The 24,500-nt window shown below is 39.6% G+C and overlaps 1 protein-coding gene and 1 long non-coding RNA gene across 8 annotated transcripts in view; one reads left to right on the top strand and one right to left on the bottom strand.

Annotated features, from left to right (window-relative positions):
• LOC144643761 (uncharacterized) overlaps positions 1 to 24,500 on the bottom strand; it is a 55,609-nt gene that overhangs the window by 14,236 nt on the left and 16,873 nt on the right. For 6 of the 7 annotated variants that reach the window (XR_013568969.1, XR_013568971.1, XR_013568966.1 and 3 more), the window contains one exon: positions 1,730 to 2,214. The exons of the other annotated variant lie outside the window; for it this stretch is intronic. This is a non-coding gene — a long non-coding RNA (uncharacterized LOC144643761). Of the gene's footprint in view, positions 1 to 1,729; positions 2,215 to 24,500 lie in introns of those variants that run through there. 7 annotated transcript variants of the gene reach the window in all.
• Positions 17,463 to 20,704, top strand: LOC144643759 (uncharacterized). Its single transcript, XM_078503096.1, has 2 exons — positions 17,463 to 18,186; positions 18,940 to 20,704. The coding sequence occupies exons 1-2, from the start codon at positions 17,665 to 17,667 to the stop codon at positions 19,081 to 19,083; spliced, it is 666 nt and encodes a 221-aa protein (XP_078359222.1). The 5' UTR covers positions 17,463 to 17,664; the 3' UTR covers positions 19,084 to 20,704.

Genomic DNA, 24,500 nt, shown 5'->3' with positions numbered 1-24,500 from the left:
TGTACGGGGGTGAATTTACCCAGGGCAAGTTTGGATGCAAGCACAAAGTCAAATTGATTAGCCCGCTAGGCTGCTCCTATGACAACTGCCTGAACCCCTAAATTAACCAAGGTCGCACCCTAATCCTTTGATCTTCTCGTAGAATGAATGAATGAAAAAAAAATGCGCTTGGCCAAAAATAGCTCCAAACAAGCCAGAATAAACACAATAGCAAACAGTCTTTGGGCTGCATTTTACTTAAGCTAACTGCACGTCGATAAACATCTTGCATAAAATAAAATTTATAAATGAACCAAAAGGCGGTTTTGAACGGTCTTCTCTGCACATGGCAATATCGCAGTTTCATTGAGCTTCCAAAGCTGAACACGTTTGCTAATTCCTTTGGCCAAATAAACAAGCTGGATATTAGTTTTAGGGCTTTCGTGCCCAATGAGGCTTAAAGCTACACGCTTGCCGTAAGCCAACATGAAATAGTCCAACACTAGTTTCGTAATCCTTGCAGATTAATAGATAAAGTACATGAATTAGCAACCGACGTTTTGGCGAAAAACCTTCATAAAACGTTAACGAATCAGTTTTCAAGGCTCTTAAAAAAACTTTTTAAGGCCGTTTTATAGAAGCTCGAAGAACCCCCCAAAACATAACATTTTGCATTGCGTGGATCGAACATACTGTTTGAGATCCACAATCTTTTTAAAACAATAGCTTTACACTAAAAGAAAAGAAATTAAAAAGGGTCGCCGATGTGTCTATAGTCGAAAATATTTCGGCACGTGGTACAACTTAAGGCTGGTCAGTTTTCAGATATCAACCAATAGCCAAAGCTTAAAATAATTTCAAATAACCTTACACTTTTGTAGAAAATTTAAAAACTTTGCCAGAGAATTTAAGGGCGGCGCGCACAAAGCGACTTATCGCGGCTATTAGCATGCAATTAGCCACATCTGAATAGAGAACGACTACAATGCGCCAAATAGCCTTTTAAACACCCTGCAAGGTTCAATTCCGCCAATCCACGAGAGTACAAAAGGTTGAACATTTGCAGTGTACTTGCTTGTCAAACTAAACTAACTTGCGATGTTATCTGAGTAAATTTATTCTTCATGTAGTGGGCCGAAAAGTGTAATCAACTTGCCGCTACTTATAATTTACGCGATCATTGATCGATGTTAGCTAATTGAAGGATTACTCTCTTAACCTAAGTTGTTGTTGCATTCAGATGAGTTGACATGGCCTCAAGTGAAGTGGCTTTCCAAGAAACTCTAAAGGAGTACGGGACAGGACTGGTTTTCAAAGTTCAATTTTGTACCCAAAGGATTGCAAGTGCAAAGACACGTCTTTATATTGATTAGTGAAGTAAATACATATCTGCATTGTGAAAAGGTGTGAATTGATATCATTAACCCGCTCCGTAACGGTTATTAGCCGTTAAACCTGACATAAACTTGTCTTGATGTAAAAAAATTGGACTAATTTTTGGCATTTTATTGTCTACTGAACAATGCAAAAAAGCAAAAACAACAAGCATGGGAACTCGGAATAGAATTACCAAATAAATCTTGAAGTCGCTATTCACAAAAAATCAAGGCATTCTTCCACAAGAAACAATGATATCGATATGCTATCGATATGCAAACTGGAAAAGTTATCTGTGAAGAAAATAGTAACGTAGACCAAGCATCTATAGCGAGGGAAAAGAAAATATCGCTCAAAAAATAAGCCAGGAAAATAGTTGCAAAAAGCTTTATTAAAGGAAAACAGACATCCGGGAGGTTCAAATAAAGAAATATTTAAAAACGTCACGAACGTACCCTAAAATGCTTACTGTGTCTTCGTTTCCCAGCTCAAACTGATTGACATTTTATTCTCGGATGTGAAACTCCACTTCGATTATGAAACAAAATTAAAAGCTAATTTATGCAAAAGGTGTTCAAAGGTAACATAAAAAAACCCCTGAAGCCACTGTTTATGGTCGCTAAGGAAGTGACGACGGAAATCAGCAAGGACTATTCGCCTACAGGCCAGACAGTCGCTCATTTCATATCCTCTGGACATGTGGTTCTACAAAAACATCCTTAACACACAAGTGTCTTTACATTTATCTTTTCTGTGCTTTCAGCTGTTCTGGTGAAAACCAGTGAAGTTGGTCAGCGGGCTATACATGGATTCTACTGCGGCCATCAAATAGCGAACGTCTACGTAGCAGTGTGCACTCTGGGAATGAAGAGAAAACGTATGTAAAGGGTTCATCGTCTTTCATTTCAACTTTGTTTGGTAGAGACTCGGTATGTTAAAATTCGCGAATCTCAATCCGTTAATATTATGATCGTGCACGCGTTGCCCTTGAGAGGAAAAATTATCCTTGTTTTTTTTTTAGGTTTCCGGACTGCAATCCTTTAGAATGCCTACTTAAGAGGGCGTCTTTCTTAGAAACACCCACACAATTTCGCGTAAAAATAATTTTGCCTGAAACTCTGTCAACTGAAAGACTTTACCGAGGTAAGAACTAAAACAGATTTGGTTTGATTTGAAATGATATTCTGGCCGCGTTAGAAGCCATAAAATATTTTCCCTTGTCAGTCCCCGTCACAACGTCTCGAAAATTGAAAAATAGGCACTTTTCGTAACACTGTCAAATATTTCTTTCGCATCATCTAGCCGCAAATTTTATATCAACTTGCTCATAAACCTTTCTAGTTTTCCAAGAAAGTCACAATTTACCTCTCAATTCTCCTGAAAAGGCAAAATGGAGCGTAATATGACCACTACTAATCGCCTTCGAGCGAAGACTGTAAATTGGCTTCGATTTAGAGGCTATTTTTTAAATTTTGGGACCAACCTAATACTTCTAGCCTATACAGCCGACTAGAGCAGTCGATAATCTGCAAATATGTGCAAAATCCCATGTACGTTTTCAATATTTCAAAAGTTGTGACCGTTTTTATCAGCACATGTACCAGCATTTTCGATTTTTTCGCCTATATTGAAATCGAACTCTCTCGAGTAGATTTTGACACACATGCAGCCTACCTGCTTCTCATCTCGGTTTATGTCCAACGTTAGACGGTTAACAATCCCCAGATTGCTAAATCCCATAATAACTCCAGCAAATTGGTAGGTATTGCCTTCAAAACTTGAGCACCATGGCATCTATCGAGTCCCTTGTTGGCGAGCGAAAGCCTGAATCCAAGGCTACATTTCGCACTAAATAGCCCATTGAACACCGTTTCAGAGCCGTTTTTCTTCAAGAATCAGTCAACAGACACTCCGAGACTGGTATTCAGAGAACATAGCCGCGATTTGAGGTCTGAATTTCGAAGGAACATCACCATTTACAGCGCACATCTCTACAATATCGATACTGTGTGATGCTGCTTCCGCAGAGGTCCGCATAAATGGGGAGACCGCTGATCGCTTGTGCCAACAAGGCGATGTCACTATATTTTTTTAAAATCAAAATGGAAAAAGCATGCGCAATTTCGAGTTTTAAATAAATCAATCCTTTACAAACAGGATGGGCCCTAAGCAAACCGAGGAGCAACTTAAGAATTTCGCAGAAGATTAAAGAATACCTTACGGCACGGTTTACACTAGGAGAAAGAACTTGGCGAAATGCGGACCCTTCCCCATAGGCGTACAGGCCGGGGGGACAGGGGGGGGGGGGGGGGTGGGGGGGCTGCAGCCCCCTCAAATTTTGGGCAACTCAGATTTTTTGGGCAGCAAGAGAAATTTGGGCAAAGCCAGTTTTTAAAGAAGTCAGTTTTTTTCGAAGAGATAGATATTTTCTATTTTAAGGGGATCATTTGTTGATATACATATTTGTAATTTTTTTTTACTGTTGGGCACTGTACTGCAAATATCTGTCACAGTTAAACACCTGATATAAAAAGCTTCTCTGCGTTACTAAATTTTATAAAATCGACGGAGACATTCTGGAAGGCGAGCCGAAAATGTGCGCGATTTTTCGTCGTGTGCGCGGATTAGGCTACATGTCTGTTTCAGAAATACAAGAGAATGATCTATTTGATAAGTTTTCAGAGTTTCCTTACGTTCTTCATATCCGTGAGTGATATCTGTTACATCGTGTTCTGCAGAACGATCATTCAGTCCGTTGCGCAGATTGAAAACTTACCTCCGCAGCATGTGATGGGGCGACAACGTGTCAGTATGGCCAATTAAAAAACAAAACAAGTGTTTCTCGTCCCCGCCCGCTTCATTTTTGGGGGCCGCCTCTCTTTTTTATTTTTGGAAAAGTTAGAACGAACAAAAACCAACAATGTTTACTTGTACTTTGTACGGAGTAAGACATGGCTTTTGTCTGCGTTTAATACAAACTAAGGCCCAAAACTTTAAATCCTTGTTACACTAGGTCCGTACTGGATAGGTCAATTACCTTGCAGGATTTATTTTGGAAGTTCGCTTCTGGCCTGGAGAATTTGACGATGGAGGAAAAAACATTAGTGTCACCAATAGGTGTTTAAAGCGCTTTAAGCGATTGACACTTAAATCAAGTTTACTACTTCTACATCAATATTCACATATTCGAGCAACACAGGTATGGAATGCAACAAAATAATAAATAATTAAGAAATAAAAAAAATGCGCCCGGCCGCTCTCATTTTTTATTAAAATCGGGACGAGAAACATTTGTTTTTTTTTAGTTGGCATAAATTATTACTTGCCGTCGCACTTATTAGCATTTAATGGGCATGTTCCAACTCTGTAGTCAACAATGACATGGATTGTATGGTTGATATCTTCGGTCGTCGAAATGGTAGAGACAGCTATTTGTTTTAACGTGCTGTATGAGCTCATATGATAGATTCTTATATAAGAATTTTTTCACTTCATTCGAAAGCCTATGTTAGTGCTTCGTATGAACCTCGTTTCTTCTCGACTGTTTCGTAAAAATTTGGGCATGCAACTTGCGAGAATATTTTTGGGCAAATGTCTCACCGCCCCCCCCCCCCCCCCCCTGGCAAAAATTGCCCGTACGCCTATGCCCTTCCCAAGTTGCAGAAGACATGCGAAATGCTAAAAATGAAGACAATGAACGTATGTTTACAAGAACAGAGTGGCTGACGAAGAGCCAAATCCAGCGCTTTTTCTCCCGACTAGCAGCAAAACGTCGCAAGGATCAGGGTGTGGTCGGACAGTGTCACCAGATGACGAAGAAGATGTCCAATGCCTCCAGGAAAATTCCGACAGACAAGTTCTGGTAGACGAGGTTAATAGAGAAATCAACGTCTCGCATCCCATCTGCTACGACACATATGACCTCTGTGAACGTTACCACAGCAACACGCTTCAAAAATTCAATGTGGTCATGCTGAAAGCCATCTGTAGCCACTTTGAGATTCATGTAAAATCAAAAGAAAAAAGCAACTTCTGATAGACAAGGGGACGGATATGATTCGTGAATGTAAATGTGTTTCTGACTAAACCATGTTAAACATCCCGTAAGAGTAACAGACAGTCGTTGAGTAGCCTTGGCTCCATGCCTTGACATAGCTGTGCTTTTATTACGTTAAGTCCTCTCATCTCTCTCATCAAAAGGCAGGCAGGATAAGAATACTACATCCTATACGTGGTTTTCACTGTCACGCCGCCAAAAATAAAACCAAAACTATTAAGTACAATAAAATATTACAGGTTGTAGAAAACTGCTATATAAACTACCGTTACTTGTCCAAGTCTCAGATCTGTACATTATTCTGTACTCCAGTTATCCGTCAAATTGTTTCACGCAAATTTGAAGAGCACAGACATGTGATCTGGCATTAAATTCTGCTACAAATCCGATCACCCTCACGAAAAAGTAAACATTCAAATAAACACTTCCTGCAAAACCTCAACGCTCAAGTGCAGAGTATTAAACATGGCAAGATGAGCATTTTTTTTAAGAAAACGTGACAGCCTTCTGGCGGCCATCTTAGGTCTTGTGTGGCGTGAACTCCGAAATTCAAAATGCTACAGTCGGCCGGACTCCAGATCGAACTGTCCGCGGTTCGATCCCTGGCCAGGGTTGCTGTATTGTGTTCTTTAGCAAGTCAATTTTCTCTCATAGCGTCTCTACCCACCCGGGTGTATAAATGGTTACCGGCGAAATAATTCTGGGGGGGGGGGGGGGAGGGGGAACTGCGATGGACTAGCATGCCATCTAGGAGGGAGTAGAAAAATTCTTAGCCGCTTAATGCTATCGAAACCGGGATAACCTCTGACAGTATTGATTTCTTTAAAACTCGAAATTGCGCATGCTTTCCAAATTTTGATTTAAAAAAATTATAGTGACATTGCCTTGTTGGCACAAGCGATCAGCGGTCTCCCCATTTATGCGGACCTCTGCGGAAGCAGCATCACACAGTATCGATATTGTCGAGATGTACGCTGTAAATGGTGATGTTTCTTCGGAATTCAGACCTCAAATCGCGGCTTTGTTCTCTGAATACCAGTCTCGGAGTATCTTTTGACTGATTCTTGAAGAAAAACGGCTCTGAAACGGTGTTCAATTGGCTATTTAGTGCGAAATGTAGCCTTGGATTCAGGCTTTCGCTCGCCAACAAGGGACTCGATAGATGCCATGGTGCTCAAGTTTTGAAGGCAATACCTACCAATTTGCTGGAGTTATTATGGGATTTAGCAATCTGGGGATTGTTAACTTTCTAACGTTGGACATAAACCGAGATGAGAAGCAGGTAGGCTGCATGTGTGTCAAAATCTGCTCGAGAGAGTTCGATTTCAATATAGGCGAAAAAATCGAAAATGCTGGTACATGTGCTGATAAAAACGGTCACAACTTTTGAAATATTGAAAACGTACATGGGATTTTGCACATATTTGCAGATTAACGACTACTCTAGTCGGCTGTATAGGCTAGAAGTATTAGGTTGGTCCCAAAATTTAAAAAATAGCCTCTAAATCGAAGCCAATTTACAGTCTTCGCTCGAAGGCGATTAGTAGTGGTCATATTACGCTCCATTTTGCCTTTTCAGGAGAATTGAGAGGCAAATTGTGACTTTCTTGGAAAACTAGAAAGGTTTATGAGCAAGTTGATATAAAATTTGCGGCTAGATGATGCGAAAGAAATATTTGACAGTGTTACGAAAAGTGCTATTTTTCAATTTTCGAGACGTTGTGACGGGGACTGACAAGGGAAAATATTTTATGGCTTCTAAAGCGGCCAGAATATCATTTCAAATCAAACCAAATCTGTTTTAGTTCTTACCTCGGTAACGTCTTTCAGTTGACAGAGTTTCAGGCAAAATTATTTTTTACGCGAAATTGTGTGGGTGTTTCTAAGAAAGACGCCCTCTTAAACAGTTAGGCTACTCGCCCTCGTTCTTCGACTGCTCCCCTTTGAGCTGTGCCTCGTTGACTATTCGCCCGTAGAAAACTCAGGCTCGTAGTTAAATTGTTGATAAGAAACTTGGGCTCAAAAAGATGAGATCTCATACATTTCACGTTTTTAAAAAAAAAAAAATAACCTAACTAAAATTAATTACTATAGTTTAAATTGATTCGAACCATGAGAAGGCAATGGTCTTATATATGCTTGTGCTTCACCGCGATTATATACTGAGTACTTTATTCGTTTATTCAGGGTCTGTGCTGGAGGGTGAAAGAGAAGCCAAAAGCTTCCTTCGACGATTCAACCGAGCTACCTCGTCCACCGACATAGTGCAAGAATGCTGCAACGAAGGATGTCATATTGAAGAAGTCTTGGAGTACTGCTGACCCATGTGATGCGCTAAACTTCTATGAAATAGTGGTTTAAAACTGTGAGAAAAATACTTTGGGCCAAAAAGGAATACAGAGGGTCAAACCTGGGCGAGTTTAAACAAACTGTATAGGCCCAAATTTAATTTAAAAGGACGGTTTATTTCATGTGGCCGGTTCAGTGTGTGATTTCTGAAGCAACTGAATACTCTAGTTTATAGTCAGTTTGCAAATCATACTTAAAGAAAATAAGGTAGAATCACCATAATGCTTAAAACAGAAACTAATCCACTTGAAACAACATTATTTATTATTAAATTTATTTATACACGGTTAAAATTCATCAGGTAAATAAAATCGTGTCAAAATGTGGCAGTAGTGTGATCTAGTCCATTTGAAGTCCATGAGCATAAGCCCCATCATGAGCAATGAAATAAAATAAAATCACTTTATTTAAGGTGATTCCCTAGTATTGCATTGCGCATCCTTACTGCGCAGAATTTTACGCGTAATTAGCGCGCGCACATAAACAAAATGGCAGCTTTTTTCTATGCTTCTTGGCTCCCGCGAGAGAGAAATCATCGTTTTCTCATAAACAAGTTCGGTGACCTATCCTTTTGTTCTCTTTGTTCGAAGTAGCGATCAATTATTTCTATAAAATGAATACAGATCAGTTTCTATGGCAGAATGATACATTATCACCGAAAACGTGTACTTTGCCAGTACTAGCAAAGGAAATATAAGGAATTATATGGTAAATACAAGGTCTTTCTGCTCTTAAACGAATACGGTGAACCCCCTTTTTTATTTCAAAATTTAACTTCCCTTAAGGTAAACAATCAACTGGAAAAGTTTTGTTGGAAATCTATGAGCAGTTCTATTTCAAGGGAATTACATTAAGTGTCAAGGCATTCAGCACTACTTAGCTAATTGAGGACACTGAGGCGTGATGGAATGGTCGGAATAACACAGTTTTACGACTTTAAAATTTCGACACAATTATATCCCCCAAACTATAACTCTTTCCTGTTGCTGACTAACACATAAATAAACGTTAGGGAAAAGATTGGTGTGGTGAGTGATTATAGCAGACACACGAATTTGGTTTCAAAACTCGTACTCGTACTCAATCTCGTACTCGTAGTCCAATCTAAAGGTCGCTATTACTTCTATGGATCTAAATGACAAAATCATGGCGTTATAATTAAAAGTTAAACTAGTTTAACTTTGAAAACTGTTCAGCATTACAGTTTTTCAAAAACCCATTTCGTAATCCGATTTAATCAGTATCTTGTTCAATTTTTGTCCATCCTTGCCATCTTTGGTATTTGCTGTGTTACTGAAATGTTCCTTCGCTGTTTTAAGAAGTTATTTTTACATTTCACTCATCAGTTTGGTGGTTATTTTCGTACGTCTAAAGTTGGCTTAAATCCGTGACACAGTTCCTTTAAGGTCGGCTGACGTCCACAGGAAAAGTCCCTTGGACAAGTCCCACTTCCCCCTTATATTTTTATATTTATATATTTTAAATTTTTTTTTTTTTTTTTTTAAATTTTAAATATTATTTTATATTTTTTTTTTTTAATATTTTTTTTTATTTAGAATATTTTAATATTTTTTAATTTTAATATTTTAATCCTTTTGCTCATTTATATGTTAAATGAAGAGTTTGCACGAGGGTGCTAGTGGTAGGGACTTCGTATGTGCCAACCTTCCGGCCTCAAGAGTCCTCATGGGCCCGATGAGGATAAGTAAGTAAGTAAGTAAGTATGTGCCAACCTTAATTTTGAGTTATTCCTTCGATTCGAACTCGTTGAATTCGTGGGACAATTCGCAGGGTCCAAATTTGGTCCTCCTGACTAGATTTGTTTTGACAAAAATGGGTAGTTGACAAGGAACCTGTCCCCGGGGCTTGTTGCAGGGACTAGTCACAGGGACTGTCCCCTCGGGTGTGTCGACCTTTACATTATTACACGTGGTTGTAGATCAGCAGCTCAGTATTAAGTACAAATTAATTTGTCACTCATCTAAAGACGTACATAAATCTGCTGTCAAGATGTCTTTTTCCGAATTAGTTTCAGTTCAAAACGTGAGAATGTTATCCATCTGAAAACGGAGTGTTTATACTTAGAGTTAAACACTTCCTTCTTTTAGGAGCATGGGATTTCACTACTATACTGATACGAAAAGTTGAACACTTGAACACGTGAAAAACTCACAAAGTGCGGACAAATTTGACACAAACTTTCAAAAGTCAAATGTACGGGGGTGAATTTACCCAGGGCAAGTTTGGATGCAAGCACAAAGTCAAATTGATTAGCCCGCTAGGCTGCTCCTATGACAACTGCCTGAACCCCTAAATTAACCAAGGTCGCACCCTAATCCTTTGATCTTCTCGTAGAATGAATGAATGAAAAAAAAAATGCGCTTGGCCAAAAATAGCTCCAAACAAGCCAGAATAAACACAATAGCAAGCAGTCTTTGGGCTGCATTTTACTTAAGCTAACTGCACGTCGATAAACATCTTGCATAAAATAAAATTTATAAATGAACCAAAAGGCGGTTTTGAACGGTCTTCTCTGCACATGGCAATATCGCAGTTTCATTGAGCTTCCAAAGCTGAACACGTTTGCTAATTCCTTTGGCCAAATAAACAAGCTGGATATTAGTTTTAGGGCTTTCGTGCCCAATGAGGCTTAAAGCTACACGCTTGCCGTAAGCCAACATGAAATAGTCCAACACTAGTTTCGTAATCCTTGCAGATTAATAGATAAAGTACATGAATTGGCAACCGACGTTTTGGCGAAAAACCTTCATAAAACGTTAACGAATCAGTTTTCAAGGCTCTTAAAAAAACTTTTTAAGGCCGTTTTATAGAAGCTCGAAGAACCCCCCAAAACATAACATTTTGCATTGCGTGGATCGAACATACTGTTTGAGATCCACAATCTTTTTAAAACAATAGCTTTACACTAAAAGAAAAGAAATTAAAAAGGGTCGCCGATGTGTCTATAGTCGAAAATATTTCGGCACGTGGTACAACTTAAGGCTGGTCAGTTTTCAGATATCAACCAATAGCCAAAGCTTAAAATAATTTCAAATAACCTTACACTTTTGTAGAAAATTTAAAAACTTTGCCAGAGAATTTAAGGGCGGCGCGCACAAAGCGACTTATCGCGGCTATTAGCATGCAATTAGCCACATCTGAATAGAGAACGACTACAATGCGCCAAATAGCCTTTTAAACACCCTGCAAGGTTCAATTCCGCCAATCCACGAGAGTACAAAAGGTTGAACATTTGCAGTGTACTTGCTTGTCAAACTAAACTAACTTGCGATGTTATCTGAGTAAATTTATTCTTCATGTAGTGGGCCGAAAAGTGTAATCAACTTGCCGCTACTTATAATTTACGCGATCATTGATCGATGTTAGCTAATTGAAGGATTACTCTCTTAACCTAAGTTGTTGTTGCATTCAGATGAGTTGACATGGCCTCAAGTGAAGTGGCTTTCCAAGAAACTCTAAAGGAGTACGGGACAGGACTGGTTTTCAAAGTTCAATTTTGTACCCAAAGGATTGCAAGTGCAAAGACACGTCTTTATATTGATTAGTGAAGTAAATACATATCTGCATTGTGAAAAGGTGTGAATTGATATCATTAACCCGCTCCGTAACGGTTATTAGCCGTTAAACCTGACATAAACTTGTCTTGATGTAAAAAAATTGGACTAATTTTTGGCATTTTATTGTCTACTGAACAATGCAAAAAAAGCAAAAACAACAAGTATGGGAACTCGGAATAGAATTACCAAATAAATCTTGAAGTCGCTATTCACAAAAAATCAAGGCATTCTTCCACAAGAAACAAAAGACCTTCAACTCAGAAACGAGCTGCGCGTTCTACATAATCAACTTACTTAGAACACAATGAAGGGCACTTTAGTCGGTTAAATAATCTTTTTCGCCGACGAGTTTCGACACCCTGATATTCAAAAAATCGCAGTGGAGATCAGTGCTGGGCAAAGTTCAAAAGCGTGTGTTGAACAAACTAAAGAAAAGGTTGGCGCGCGTTCAAAACACTGGAGACCCATTGACCATCAGGGTCAATTCATATTCAATTGTATAACAGTGACGGGATAATGGATGGTTTCGTGGGGGGGTGTTTTTTTTTTATGGGGGGGGGGGGGGGTAAAAAAAAAAAAAATTATCAAAAAAAAAAATCTAAAAAAAAAAAAAAAAAAAAAAAAAAAAAAAAAACCCCCCCCCCCACACCCCCCCCCCCCCCCCTGGGGGTTTCGTTGTCGTTAATTTAGTTCAATGTGGCAATAACTCCAGCGGGGCTAATTCTGTTAAATTTGGATGATAAAGTGGGCACGTCGGGGCACGGTGAAAACGTCTTTTTTAAATGGAAATGAGCTTTTGTAGTAGGAGTTTTGAATGAGATCTCAGAGAAAAATGTTTTTCAATGTTCGATTTGTGACTGAGCTCGACGAAAACAAAATAAAAAAACTTTTTGTCTTTGCACTTATTTTAATGCGGCAATAACCCTAGCGGGGCTAATTCTGTTAATTTTGTGTGATAAATTGGGCAAGTCGAGGCACATGGTGAAAACGTCTTTTTAAATGGAAATGAGCTATTATCGTAGGAGTTTTGAATGAGCTCGAGATATCAGAGGCCTTGTAGACAAAACGCTGAGCTCGACGAAAAAAATTGAAAACTTTTTGTCTTTGCACTTCTAATCAGACTTTCGAACTATTATATCGAAAATATTAGATTACAAAAAACTATAATTCAAAGAATGCAACTGACAATTCAGTCAACAATTCTCAAATGAATTCGATAAAGCGCTGCGCAAACCCAAAATGTCCGCCTGCGGAGTTTCTACTAAAACAAGCTCGGTCACTTCATGTAGTAAGCGCTTATGACTCAAAGCAACAATCACAAATCGCCAAGAAATGAGCAATATTATTAGCTCACAGTCTAAGCAGCAGTATCTTTTCTTCTTTCTGCACGCATTTAGTACTCTGATAAAATCAGACCGACCTTGCTTTGGTTCAGTACCCTGGGTACCAGAGGATTTTTCTCGCTCGCGGCTATTTAGGTACTCTTCCTGCCCACGGTACAGTATCCTATGCCAACACATCGTGATAGCTTCCTTAGGTCGGTCTTCCTACATTCAATCGTCTCTCTTTTAGATCAATCTCGGCGCATTTCTACTCAACAGCACCCTCAGTTTCAAGCTTATAACTGATCTCTTTTATGATAACAAAGTTTTGGTGCACGCCAGGTTGTTGACATTGCATTTTCCGCAGCATAGCACGATGAATGATAAATGATATAGGTGCTTATATAGCGCATTTACAAAGCTCAATGCGCTTCACAGTTAGAATTTTATGGGATGAGACCCGACTTCAGCATATCAGGCGCCTTTGGATGCCGCTATCCGTCCATGTATATGATCTCACCACACCACCCAACCCATAGAATAGAAACAGACCACAACACCGGGAACTTCGTGCCCTACTCTTTACGATGAGTGTGTGGGTTCTTTAACGTCCCCTGTTGATTGCAACACTGAAGATGCAGGGGACGGGGTCTACGGTTTATCGTCCTTATCCGAGAAGACTAGAACGCCTAACCATTTGCAGATGGTCATATTGCAAAGGCAGCTCGTTCTCCTCAGTTATTTTAAGACCCTGAGTGTTGGTCCGTTCTGGGAGTCAAACCCGAGACCTCCCGCACGGCAGTCCGGCGCTCTACCAACTGAGCTAACCGGTCGGCGGTTAAGAGACTACAGGTATATATAATAAAATTAAATAAATTAAATTTGTTTAACAAGGGTAGCACATAACAGTCTTACGACTGACAAACCTGTGGCCTTCAGATTCCCGATTGAATTGGAAATTAGAAGTGTTGGCTTTTGTGGAGGGGCGAAAACCGGAGAACCCGGGGAAAAACACTTGGAGCAAGGACAAGAACCAACAACAAACTCCACCCAAAATATAAAAAATATATTAAAATATGAATATTCTTATTTTTCTGTCGATTTTGAGCTGAAAATATTCTTGTGAATATGCTTAGATTATAGCGTATGACATTTCCATTTTAGAATGTATTGGGGTATCAATTACAAGTGTTAGGTGTATAACTTCTTGCAGAAATGTTATTAGCATCAATCATAGGGCTAGTGCTGCTTTTGTTGTCGTTGTTTTTTTTTTTTGCCAGTTTTGCTGTTAAGGGGAAGAAAGAATTTCATACGTTTTAGTTGAAAACATATAATTGTATTGTATTTACAAATATTCAACACAAAATTATATTCTTTTCAAAATCTCAGCCTCGGGTTTATTCTTAAAATTTCGCAAATTTCAGCCTCGATATCCTTATAAAGTATAAAAATTATAGAAAAAAAAGAGTGTATGACGAAGGTAATTGGCTTGGCACTCCTTTACGTTCATGAAATGTTTTAAATCGAGGAACTTGGCTTCCAGGTTGTTTATTTCCTATATTCTTACCAACACCAAATATTATTTGCTCCTCGATGCGTTGGTGTAAGTATTCAAGCGTATATCCGATACACGCCTCGCACAGTCCTCTTGCTCACTAATTTCACCCCCCAAGGGAGATTTTGACCCCGTTAGAACTGGTTTGCCGAAGGGTGTGACTTATCGACAGGTTCTTGGTTAGAAGTACGTCTTGTAATCCCTATGGTTGTCTTCTAAACCCTATGGTTTGGGAACATTGGTTCAATCAACTCGATTACTCTATCAACAAACTTATACATACACAGAAAAAAGTTGTGTCTTTCGGTTCGTTCAAAGAAATACAAAATCAAAACAGAAATAACTAATACAGTATTGCTCACTTAAGTAATATTAAAGTGATAAATGATCATCGCAGTGAATTCAGGGCTTCCCGTTGAAGCCCTGATTTTTTTCAGGCTTCTTTATTTCCAATTGCTTAAATTGGAAATTCACTGCGATGATCATTTATCACTTTCATATACATCCGCAGTTCATATATGAATCATTTCATATACATTACATCATTAAGTAATATTAGAATGCGACCGCGACATCTTCAAGGGCAATTTTTGCGTGATACACATGCCAACACAGATATTGTTTTCTGTAAAGCAGTGGTAAGAATTATGTAAGAACATTGGATAATACGACTCGCAAACTGGTTTAGAGTCGCCAGTGCTATGTAATGTATGATGTTAAAAAAATGCTTTTAAAGAGGGTAGAATGTGTAGGTTCGATCACTTCAGCAAAATATTGCACTTTGGCATCGTGCGCGTGCACGCTAATTAAAGCTATAACCGGAAAAAGCGATACAATATTGTGGCACGTGTGTACAGAAACGTACAAACTCAAAGATTAATATAAAAACAAATGGGAGCTGCTCAGTAGTCAGTTTGGCTCTCGAAGTTCAATTACAAAAACAACGGTGCGCGTGCCAAAGATTACGATAAGCTAGTGTTTTATCGCACGCGCAATATCCTTATCTTGGCGAAAAGGACGCTTCGTTTCAAGAAGCACTTGATTCAAATCTGCATACCCTAGTTGCTGCAATAAACGTACGCAGTAACGTTAATTGTGGAATCTACGCTTTCTTAACAATGCAAGAAGTAATTTACTAGAAGCATTTTCTTCCTTTGGAAATGTGAATAAAAGGTTGCATTAACTTTTGGAAATAATCCAGTTGTCAAATAAGTTGTGGCTCATGGAAATGTGTTCAGTGGATTTAATAGAACGCCATTCAATTAACCCTGTCCTCCTATGTAAATAATCTATCAATTGAAACGGAAACCGAAAACCCTTTTACGGGTAGAAGCCATTAGCTGATGGGCTGAAATGTCTGAAGATTATTTCAAGGGTGTAGCCGCGTGTCGTGCTCAATACTTTGCGATGAAAGGCACGCGAATGGAAGCGTTGGGCACACGCTAATGCTCTTAGGAAACAGTCAAATATCCAAGCGTTTAACACTTTAAAAACTGTCTGAAATGATGGATTTATGCTGCACTGCCTACAGCGCCTGTTATCAGCGCGTGAGATACGAGATAAAAAAAGAATTGCTAAAAGCATAACTTAAAAACTGACAAGTCGGTAGATCGTAAAAAGCGTGGCTCAATTCCATTGCTAAGGTTGTCAGAACACTGTCCGTTTCCAGGAGAACCAAGAAGGTATTTGCATATCATGTTAAGTGAAAACAGGAAGCTCACCAATATCCGCGTCTGGCCGCTGTGTAAACCGGAGTTAAAAATGTAAATCAATGGTGTAATTTACCATTGACAAACTTTCAGGCACGCGTTTGGCGCGTGTGAGCAGAATTATCAAATAATAACCCAGCGATGGAACTGTTTGTTTGTGTAAATCCACCTCTGCAGGCAGACGTAGAATCACAATTTACCGGAGCGTTTTTGCTGCAAAAAGCGCGATGGAATGACAGCGGGAAAACGCCTTGAAATTAAAAACAAAATTGAATTCTAAATATGTGATGACAGTAATTAGTTTTAATACAGCACGCTTCGCTTAACACTTCAAAGTCACCTCGCCACTTTAATTGATACAAACTGAAGAACATTATCAGTTTTTGGGATCTAAATTGTTTGCGACGAGAGGCGTCGTTTTGGCAGCTAATTTCGTGCTGCATTCGCGTGCCACATTGAAAGTGGATTCATTAACCGCCTCCTTGGAGTTAACTAGGAGCGGCAGGAATTCTTTGTAAAGCAAATATTTGTTACTGAAATAAAACAGTTTTATGTCTCATTACTTTGCAGCGGTTGGTAAACGGCAGTGAAGGAATGCTGTCAAAAGTCGAAATTCTTTGTAAATAATAAGATCGGATAAAGAAAAAAAATCACAGCTAAAACAGGAACGAAATTTAATTTCAGGTTACAATGAACATTCCTTGATACCACACAGGAAGCGACCGCCGAGAGAGAGTATGGTGCACAGTAAGGATTAGCAGGAAAACCTTGGACAATTCGAGCGTACCGAAAACAGTTGTCACACTCGTGTACGAAGCAAGATTTGCATAGTAAACAATTTATCAAACTAACAGCTTCTCTAACAATGCACACAAATCCTTACAGAAGCTAGCAGCTATCTTGGGGTGATAAAGTTGTTGTTAATTAGATAGATACCGAACATACTTCAGCCTTCTCCTTGGAGACACACGCAGCAGCAAAAGGCAGAGGGCGAGTCAAACTTAGGCATTATAAATCGAGTGCAAAATTTACGCAGTCTCGCAATAAGCAAATAATGGCCAACTTTGTGAATAAGTATTCTGCGCGGACACGACTTTTTTAAAAAAAATCATGACGGTTCTATTGAGCGGTATTGTGCGCGACAAAACGCCCAGAACGAATCTCGCCGCCTATTGGCCGCGGCGGGGTTTGAAATGTTTGCTCCGGACCTGGAGAATTAGCTGCAGAGAGCTGCGAAATGAGGCACGTGGATAAAACAAAAGTCTGGCTCGCTATTGATCGGCATATAGAGTCGACACGAAGGATCGCTTGTTGACTTTGTTAGCGATTTCTAAAGGTCTGACGACAGCACGCACCGCTATTGTATTGGCCAACTAATTATAATCGAAGCCACGCGCAGGACACGCACAAAAGAGCGCAAGACAATCCCGCCCTTTCATATGAAGATTAAAGGCACAAAAACAATCCATAGGCCATTGAATGCAGTTAGTTTGCCTAACGTGTCATTGTGCTAAATGTCTCCAGAGCCCCTCCCACATGCTAAGTCTGCCCAACAACCAGGCGTGAAGTCCCTAAGGAACAAAACAAACCGCTTTATAGGCTCCGCCACGCGTCTCATGTAATATAGTATTTGCACGCACTTGTGTAGCGTGGAGCGAGACGAGTAAGAGAGCTTAGTGAGCTACTAGTGAGTGCGCCGCGCTGCTGCTTCTCGTTGTCACTGCCCTGCGCAAAACTCATGGAGTTCGATTTTGATCCTGAAGACATTACCTTCCCACTTCCAGACCTTGACGATCTCGATTTATCAGAACTGAGTTATGACTCGCCTTCACCGTCGTCTTCCTCGTCTGACTGCTCGGCATTTGACTCCCCAGCCACTTCGCCACTGAGCTCTCCAGCTTCCTCCCATTCGCCAACTCCTGGCAGCGACTGCAGCTCGCCGAGCTCCAGCCCAACAGCATCCCGGCAACGTACACGCTGCCGAACGCCGCACTGCCTGAAAAAGGAGCATGCTTCGATACTGCGAAGGAACGAAAGGGAGAGGAACCGAGTGAAGCTAGTCAGCGATGGATTTACTACCTTACGCAAGCACATTCCAACCACACCAGCTAACAAGAAGCTTTCCAAGGTGGAGACGCTGCGTACAGCCATTGAGTACATCAAGCACTTGCAGCGCGTACTGAATGAGAGTAACAGACATGAGAGGGAAACACGTCTGTTGCGACAAGTGGAGTGGCTACAGGGTGCATACGATTTACAGGTAACTAGAGGATTGTTGTGCTTTTGTACATGTAATGTGTTGGGGCTGAAGGGAAACAGAAAACGCAACAGCGCGATCGAACACGCGGGAACACTTCAACGCTCGCTAGAGCGCGCAACAGAGTTAGGCGCGCACTTCTGTTCATGGGCCATGGTTTAGAGGGCAAAGCAGGTTCAAAAAAGTTCGTTGATCAGCACAGCAGAAGTGCGTTAAGTGACAGGCCATCAAAAAATGTCAATTTGTTTCTTGAAAAATAATCAAATTTACACCAGTGTCTTGGTGCAAGATCAAGTTACTTTACTAAAGAGACAATCAACTTCATTTCACTTTTGTAACTCCGCACTGAATTAATGCAACATGCTTTTAAGAGGCGCGGGACTGTTTGGCCCTGTCGGTTCGGTGTTAGACTTCAAGCTCTGGACAAGTAAGCGAGCAAATTCTGCAAAGCTATTTAACTATTGTTGCTGATGCCAGTTTTCGGCACACGTGCCCGGCTACAAAACAAATACGATTTTCAGAACTGGATTTCTATTACTAGGGTAACTCACGCGCCCCCATTCATTGCGCCTTTGATTACCTTTCACTTAGCGCTTTATTAAAAACCGCCCATGCGGAACATTCAAATTATGAATGATAATAACGGCGCAAATGAAGGCTTTTTGTGGCGAGGGAATTGAAAATAGCTCTGTGTTGTAGGCTAGTTTCCTGCCGCGCGCACTAATTGACTAAGCCTTTTTATTACGTTTCCTGCAGGCTCTGTCCAGAGGCAATGTCGCCACAGCCCAACAGTTGAGCTCGTACCTTCTGCGACTGCCGGAGATCGCTCCATACCCGAGCGAGGTGCCCTTTGTTAGCAGCTCTGTGAGTTTGCCGAACGTTTATGGTCATGTTAACTAATTCAGATTTACTCTGATTTAAATCAAGTATGATACCGTTCATTACAATGGAATGACAAAGTGTAAGCTGAGTAACTTGGCGTTTTCTTTTTTAAAACGGAATTTGCGTGGTTGTTTTTTTACAGCGCGCATATTCCACTCGTGTAATTTTCTTTTTGTAAGAAAAAAAGTTTAATAAGCTTGGCTTAGGTGTACATAGAATTAGATCAATCATGTTAAATAGGACAGCATTGTTTGTCGACAAAGTGATTCTTTTACTAAGTGAAAATAGCAACGTAGGTTATATATATCCAGCAGAGCTGACGTATTTTTCTTCTCAATTGGAGGTCAATCGCGTAAACAATTTTGAACTGTTCAGAGTTCCAATAATTTTGTAGTCTAGAGGCTTCTGAATTCGCTGTTCTTTTTACGGCGGTATTTGTAATATCTCCTTAACGGAAAATTTGTATATAGGATCTCTCGTAAGCGAGGATATTGTATTGATTGCATGCTTGTTAGTTAGTACGTACTTAATACTGAACTCTGTAGATTGAGGTTATTTTTAATTAGAACAATACAAAAAAGTTTCGAATTGAAAGGAATTTTGGCTGCGCTACGCAGCCATTCGATATTTCCATCAAATGGAAAAAATTCGAGGTGTTTAATTCTTAGATATTTTAAGATGCCTTTGTTTCTCTCATGAGGGTAGAAAACCTTTTAATGCGTTGTAGCTGAGTAGTTATTAGTTGGGCTTATGTAGCTGGCCTGAAGCCAATGTGAAATATGCATATTCTGAATACACAAATTAACCTAGGGTATAAACTTTAATTATCTTGCAATGCGTCAAGAGAGGCAGGCGAACAATAAACCACAAGAAAGTGGTAAAAGAAGTTTTATCGTCGCTACACCAGAATTTGCATGTTTCATAGTTGGTCGCCGTAGAAATATCGACATAATTAATCAAGTAATAAATTGAACTCCAATGAGTTTTTTGAATTTCCTTCGCTCCCTCTCGAAGAAGTATTTTTGGTAATGGGTGAGTTGCTTGCAAGGTCAAGCGCATTGAAGTAACAACTTCGGGTTTATGAAGGGTTGAGGTAAGGACTGAGTCCATACATCATATCGCACAAAGGCAATTGAGTTTGTAGTTGATTCTACTAAGGAACTCGTGAATTCGGTATAGCTTAAGTAGATACCACGATATATAAAAACGCATGCACTTGAAAAAATTGTAGTTTAAAAAGCGCGTTAGATTGAAGCGGTGTTGTTCAAAACGGTTTCTATAGGGAATGATATAAGAATGGTGAAAAAACCTCTTTTGTTTTAAGAAGAGATTGTTGACTTCTTCTAATTGGGATTAATTTGAAGATATTTGTCCAAAAGAACTTCGATTTGAACAGTTTTGGACACCAAGCCGCCATCTAAAGCGAAATTTGCTTGGCATGAAGCAATATAACTTGTAATCCATATACGTCTGAGAACAGACTAATTGATGTACTAGTGCTGTGCACCGTATAAATAATTTGTAGAATTTTAAGAATACCACTTGTACCATGACCAGGTGGCTATAGATACTCAGTATATACCTTATAATGGAATTTGTAAAAGAGAAATTAAAGTTGCACAAGTTATTTTTTAAACAGTTTGCATGTGTGTTAGTTTTGGGGATTGGATTCCTGCCAAGTTGCCTTTGTCCTAAACTGTTGCTGTGCAGATCAAAGTTGCATGTAACTGCTGGGTTTTATTGAAGTGCTCTTATTTGGTGATTTGAGCAAAGCACATGGTGGGCTTCCGAAACGCTCGCCTCAAAGAATCGCACGAAAAGGGCGGCACTTAGTCCTGAGTGCGCAACCAGTGTTGTTATTCATATCAAACAAGACCGCAAAGCTCGCTCGATCTTTTAAACAAACGGAAACTAAAGAGCAGCTTTGTTAGAAGATTAGAACCAACTACTGTACATGCAAGTTAAGTCACAATGGTTTGGCTGTCGAGGAAACTGTTTTGTGGACAGAAAAAGGTAGTTCGTAGGGGATAAGGTCGTTTTTCGCTCAGCCAAAACTCGGTGTTTTTGAATCGATTTCGCCCCCCTGAAGCGAGCGTAAAAAACCAAATAATGCGGCTTATTCACAGCGTCGTAACATTCAAATCTCAACGACAACAAATTAGCACAAGACCGCAAGGGTCTGACACCGATCACAATAACCCCGGCTAATGATAACTCGCTTCATTTGCGAGTTCACCGAGAACAATTTGCAACATGCTGCGAGAACAAATGAGCTTTCCTTTGCCACCCAGTGTAGCGCGGAACCAATGAACAAATGACAAAGATGATTTATTTCAGCGCTGTTTTAGAAAATGTTCTTTGCATATGCTGCTATAGGTGAGAGGTGAAGCTGTCAATTAGTAAACTGTCGTTCGTTTGGTTTAACTTGTGACAATAGAAAACCGAGAGAAGCAAAGCTGGACCAGGTTAACTGTTTTAAGCCAACAGAGCACTTTAGAGCTTGCGCAAACAAGGCTTCACTGCCTTTTCTAACACTTTGGATACTCTGCTACCCTCTGCGACAGCAAATCTTTTCCACACCCTCTTGGCATTATTTGTATCAGTCTTAAAAATGATATTGTTCCTTGCGTACCGGTCGATATTTTTTAGTTAATTGCTAAAGATTGCCTAAGGGGTATTGGCTTTTCTGTCCATATTACACACCTGTCTCTCTTAATGACAACCGACAATAACGATAGCTGCGAAAAACATGATCATTTTTGACATAGCCCATGTGCAATATTCGTCATATCACACTGATTTCCACCTTAAATGAGTGCACATATCTCCTCATTTCCAAATCAAATGCCTGCACGTGGTCACACGTCAAAAGCAGCGAGGCAATTCAGGCAAAGAACATTTGCACAAAGAAATATGTTACAATAAACCCAAGACTCTTCCCTTGACATTGAGGTTGAACTAGAAAGTTTTTTTTTGTCAGTATTGTCAAACTTTGTACAATCACGCGCTCACGTCTGCTTCAAGGTTTAAGAAGCGGTGAGAATTGAACAACTAGGTGTTTTGTTTAAACTTCCGACAAGATTTGTTTTGATGAGATATGATCAGATATGAAGTTAATATCCTTTATGTCTATTTGGCAAAAACAGTTAACTCGTATTGTCATATAATGGGGCTTGCCTATAATCACCCGTAACACATTGAATAGAAAGAGATTCCTTTGGCTGGCTTACTAGTGTTGGACAACATGGAGGAAATAGGGAGACCATTTCTTCAAGTCATTTAGAAAGTGTTCAGATTATCCCATGCAGAAACTATAGAATGCGATAGTAATTTTATGGGGTTTTTTTCAGTCATCTCCTAAAAATAAAATATACTCGCGTGTACTAGACAAAAAAAGCAACGAAGAAAGATGTGCATGGGCGAAGGTCTTCGAACAAGGCATCTTTAAATTTAATCATTAGTGCTAAAATATATGGCAAACACGTGTGTCTTCTGAGTGGACCAGCATGTTGAAGGGTAATATATTGCTGCAGATTCTGTACTGATAAGATAAGCAAACCGCAGCCAGCGAAAACACGAACTGGAGAAAGGGTCTCAACGGAGGATGTCTGCCTTAACTGTGAGAAGAGCAATGCTGGGTACATACATCGCGGAGTAAAAAATCCTTGAAGTGAAAAAGGTCAAAAACTGGAGTGATTGTTTTGATTGTTAAAACGTTAGTCTTAAAATACAAAAGCTAACAACCCAAGCACATCACTAACGCAGTAAGCCTTGAGCTTAACTGAGTTAGACATAAGCTTCCTGCAGACACATCCTCAATCATAACTACAGAAATCGTATACTAGCTACAGTATTCGTATGCAAGAAATTTCTTAGCTTATTTTATCTGGGTGCGAGCCCATTGTAAATATGTAGATTTTATGGAAATGAGTTTCTTCCGAGCAGTGGCACCACTCTGCCTAAAATAAAATTTAATTCTTATCAACTTTTTTATCTTCTCATCAGGCTTGAGGCACGAGAATATTCGAGACTATTGTGTTGCGAAACCCCCATGCGCGCTTACAGAAATAACATTAATCCCACGTACACATTTTTAAAACGGTCCAAGTAAGTATTAAATCTTTTTGGAAGCTTCACTCCTTTCTCTTGACAAGAGTCCAAAGTCTTGGCAATATTTAGTTTTAAGGTTTCCGTCTCACGCCCACTCAAGACCTTGGTTTCTATAGAGACACTCCTTTTCTGTAAAACTATTTGAAACAAACAATGGAAGCCACGTGTTTTTAACTATCAAACGCACAGTGCGGTTGGAAAGTATTGCGCAAACTGTGGAAGAATTCAAACTTTATTCGAGCACTTTTGTAAAAACCAACAATATACAATTTCATTTACATGCGAACGTGAGATGGATACAATTTTCAAGGATGTTTTTCTATAGATTAGGCTTGTCCGCTCTTTTTGGGGGCGGCAAACTAGTCAAAACAGTGCTCGCTCAATTGTAAGTTGCGCAAAAAGATCTTGACCGGCCGGAGACATTTTAAGCAATTGCATTCAGAACAGCTTAAACTTAACAATGACAAAGATTGAGCGGTTGACCAGGGTTAAAACATTTGATATTTCACCTGCTAAAAGACCTAAAAGCTTGCAAGCAATAAAACACCATCGCAAATTTCTACAGTACACAATTGCTGCATGTCTGTGACAAGATCAAACAACTTCTAGGTCCGATGACTTCGAGATCACAGAGTACCTTCAATGATCAGAGTAATCATAAGTAAATCTATCATGCACGAAACCCTGAAAATGTGTGGCTGTCTTTTTCTTTTAAAACCTTTAATAATTCTTAAGCATTTCTTTATCATTTTAATAGTGACATTGGCATTGACTCACAATGGCCTGATTTGTATAAACAACAGGTATGAGTTCAGACAGTTGTTTCGAAAGTTAGCCCTTCACGTAGCGTTTGTACCGTTCAGCGTTTCAGGTAGACTTTTACGAGAGTAGCACGCTATCTCAAACCAGACTCTGCTAACTGTAATTAAAAAGTGTTATGCCATGTAATAATTATCAATTATCCACCTGGCGTTGGAGTATAGCGGATGACACTCCGATGGACCACTGGATAAGGATATACCAAACAGCATGATAACTAGGAAAAATAATTAATTCTTTTAATTGACATCTTATTGAAAAAGAAAGGGCGTTCGCCAAAAATTTTTCACCACAAAAAGACGCGCAGGGAAACCCCTTTCGGATACAGAATCTCCGAAAGCAGCGCGCTCTACTTGAGAATATAAAAATACAATTAATTCAGACGCAATATTATTGAGGAAGTTGGATTTTAAAAAAATGTCTTCCGTTGAAACTACTAAAGGAAGAAAGCACTCGTCAAATGGCAATGACAGCTTTTCAATATAAAAAAGGACTCAATCGTTAGG

This window comes from Oculina patagonica, chromosome 2 (genome assembly GCF_052425735.1).
Source record: "Oculina patagonica isolate OP01 chromosome 2, crgOcupat, whole genome shotgun sequence".
NCBI lineage: Eukaryota > Metazoa > Cnidaria > Anthozoa > Scleractinia > Oculinidae > Oculina > Oculina patagonica.
This window is presented reverse-complemented; position numbering and strand designations above follow the sequence as displayed.

What these genes read in the sequence shown, in the direction of transcription:
- LOC144643759 (XM_078503096.1), top strand. Translation starts at nt 17,665, where the DNA reads ATGGAGTTCGATTTTGATCCTGAAGACATTACCTTCCCACTTCCAGAC. An exon ending in AGGGTGCATACGATTTACAG is followed by an intron (nt 18,187 to 18,939) that starts GTAACTAGAGGA and finishes CGTTTCCTGCAG; the next exon opens with GCTCTGTCCAGAGGCAATGT.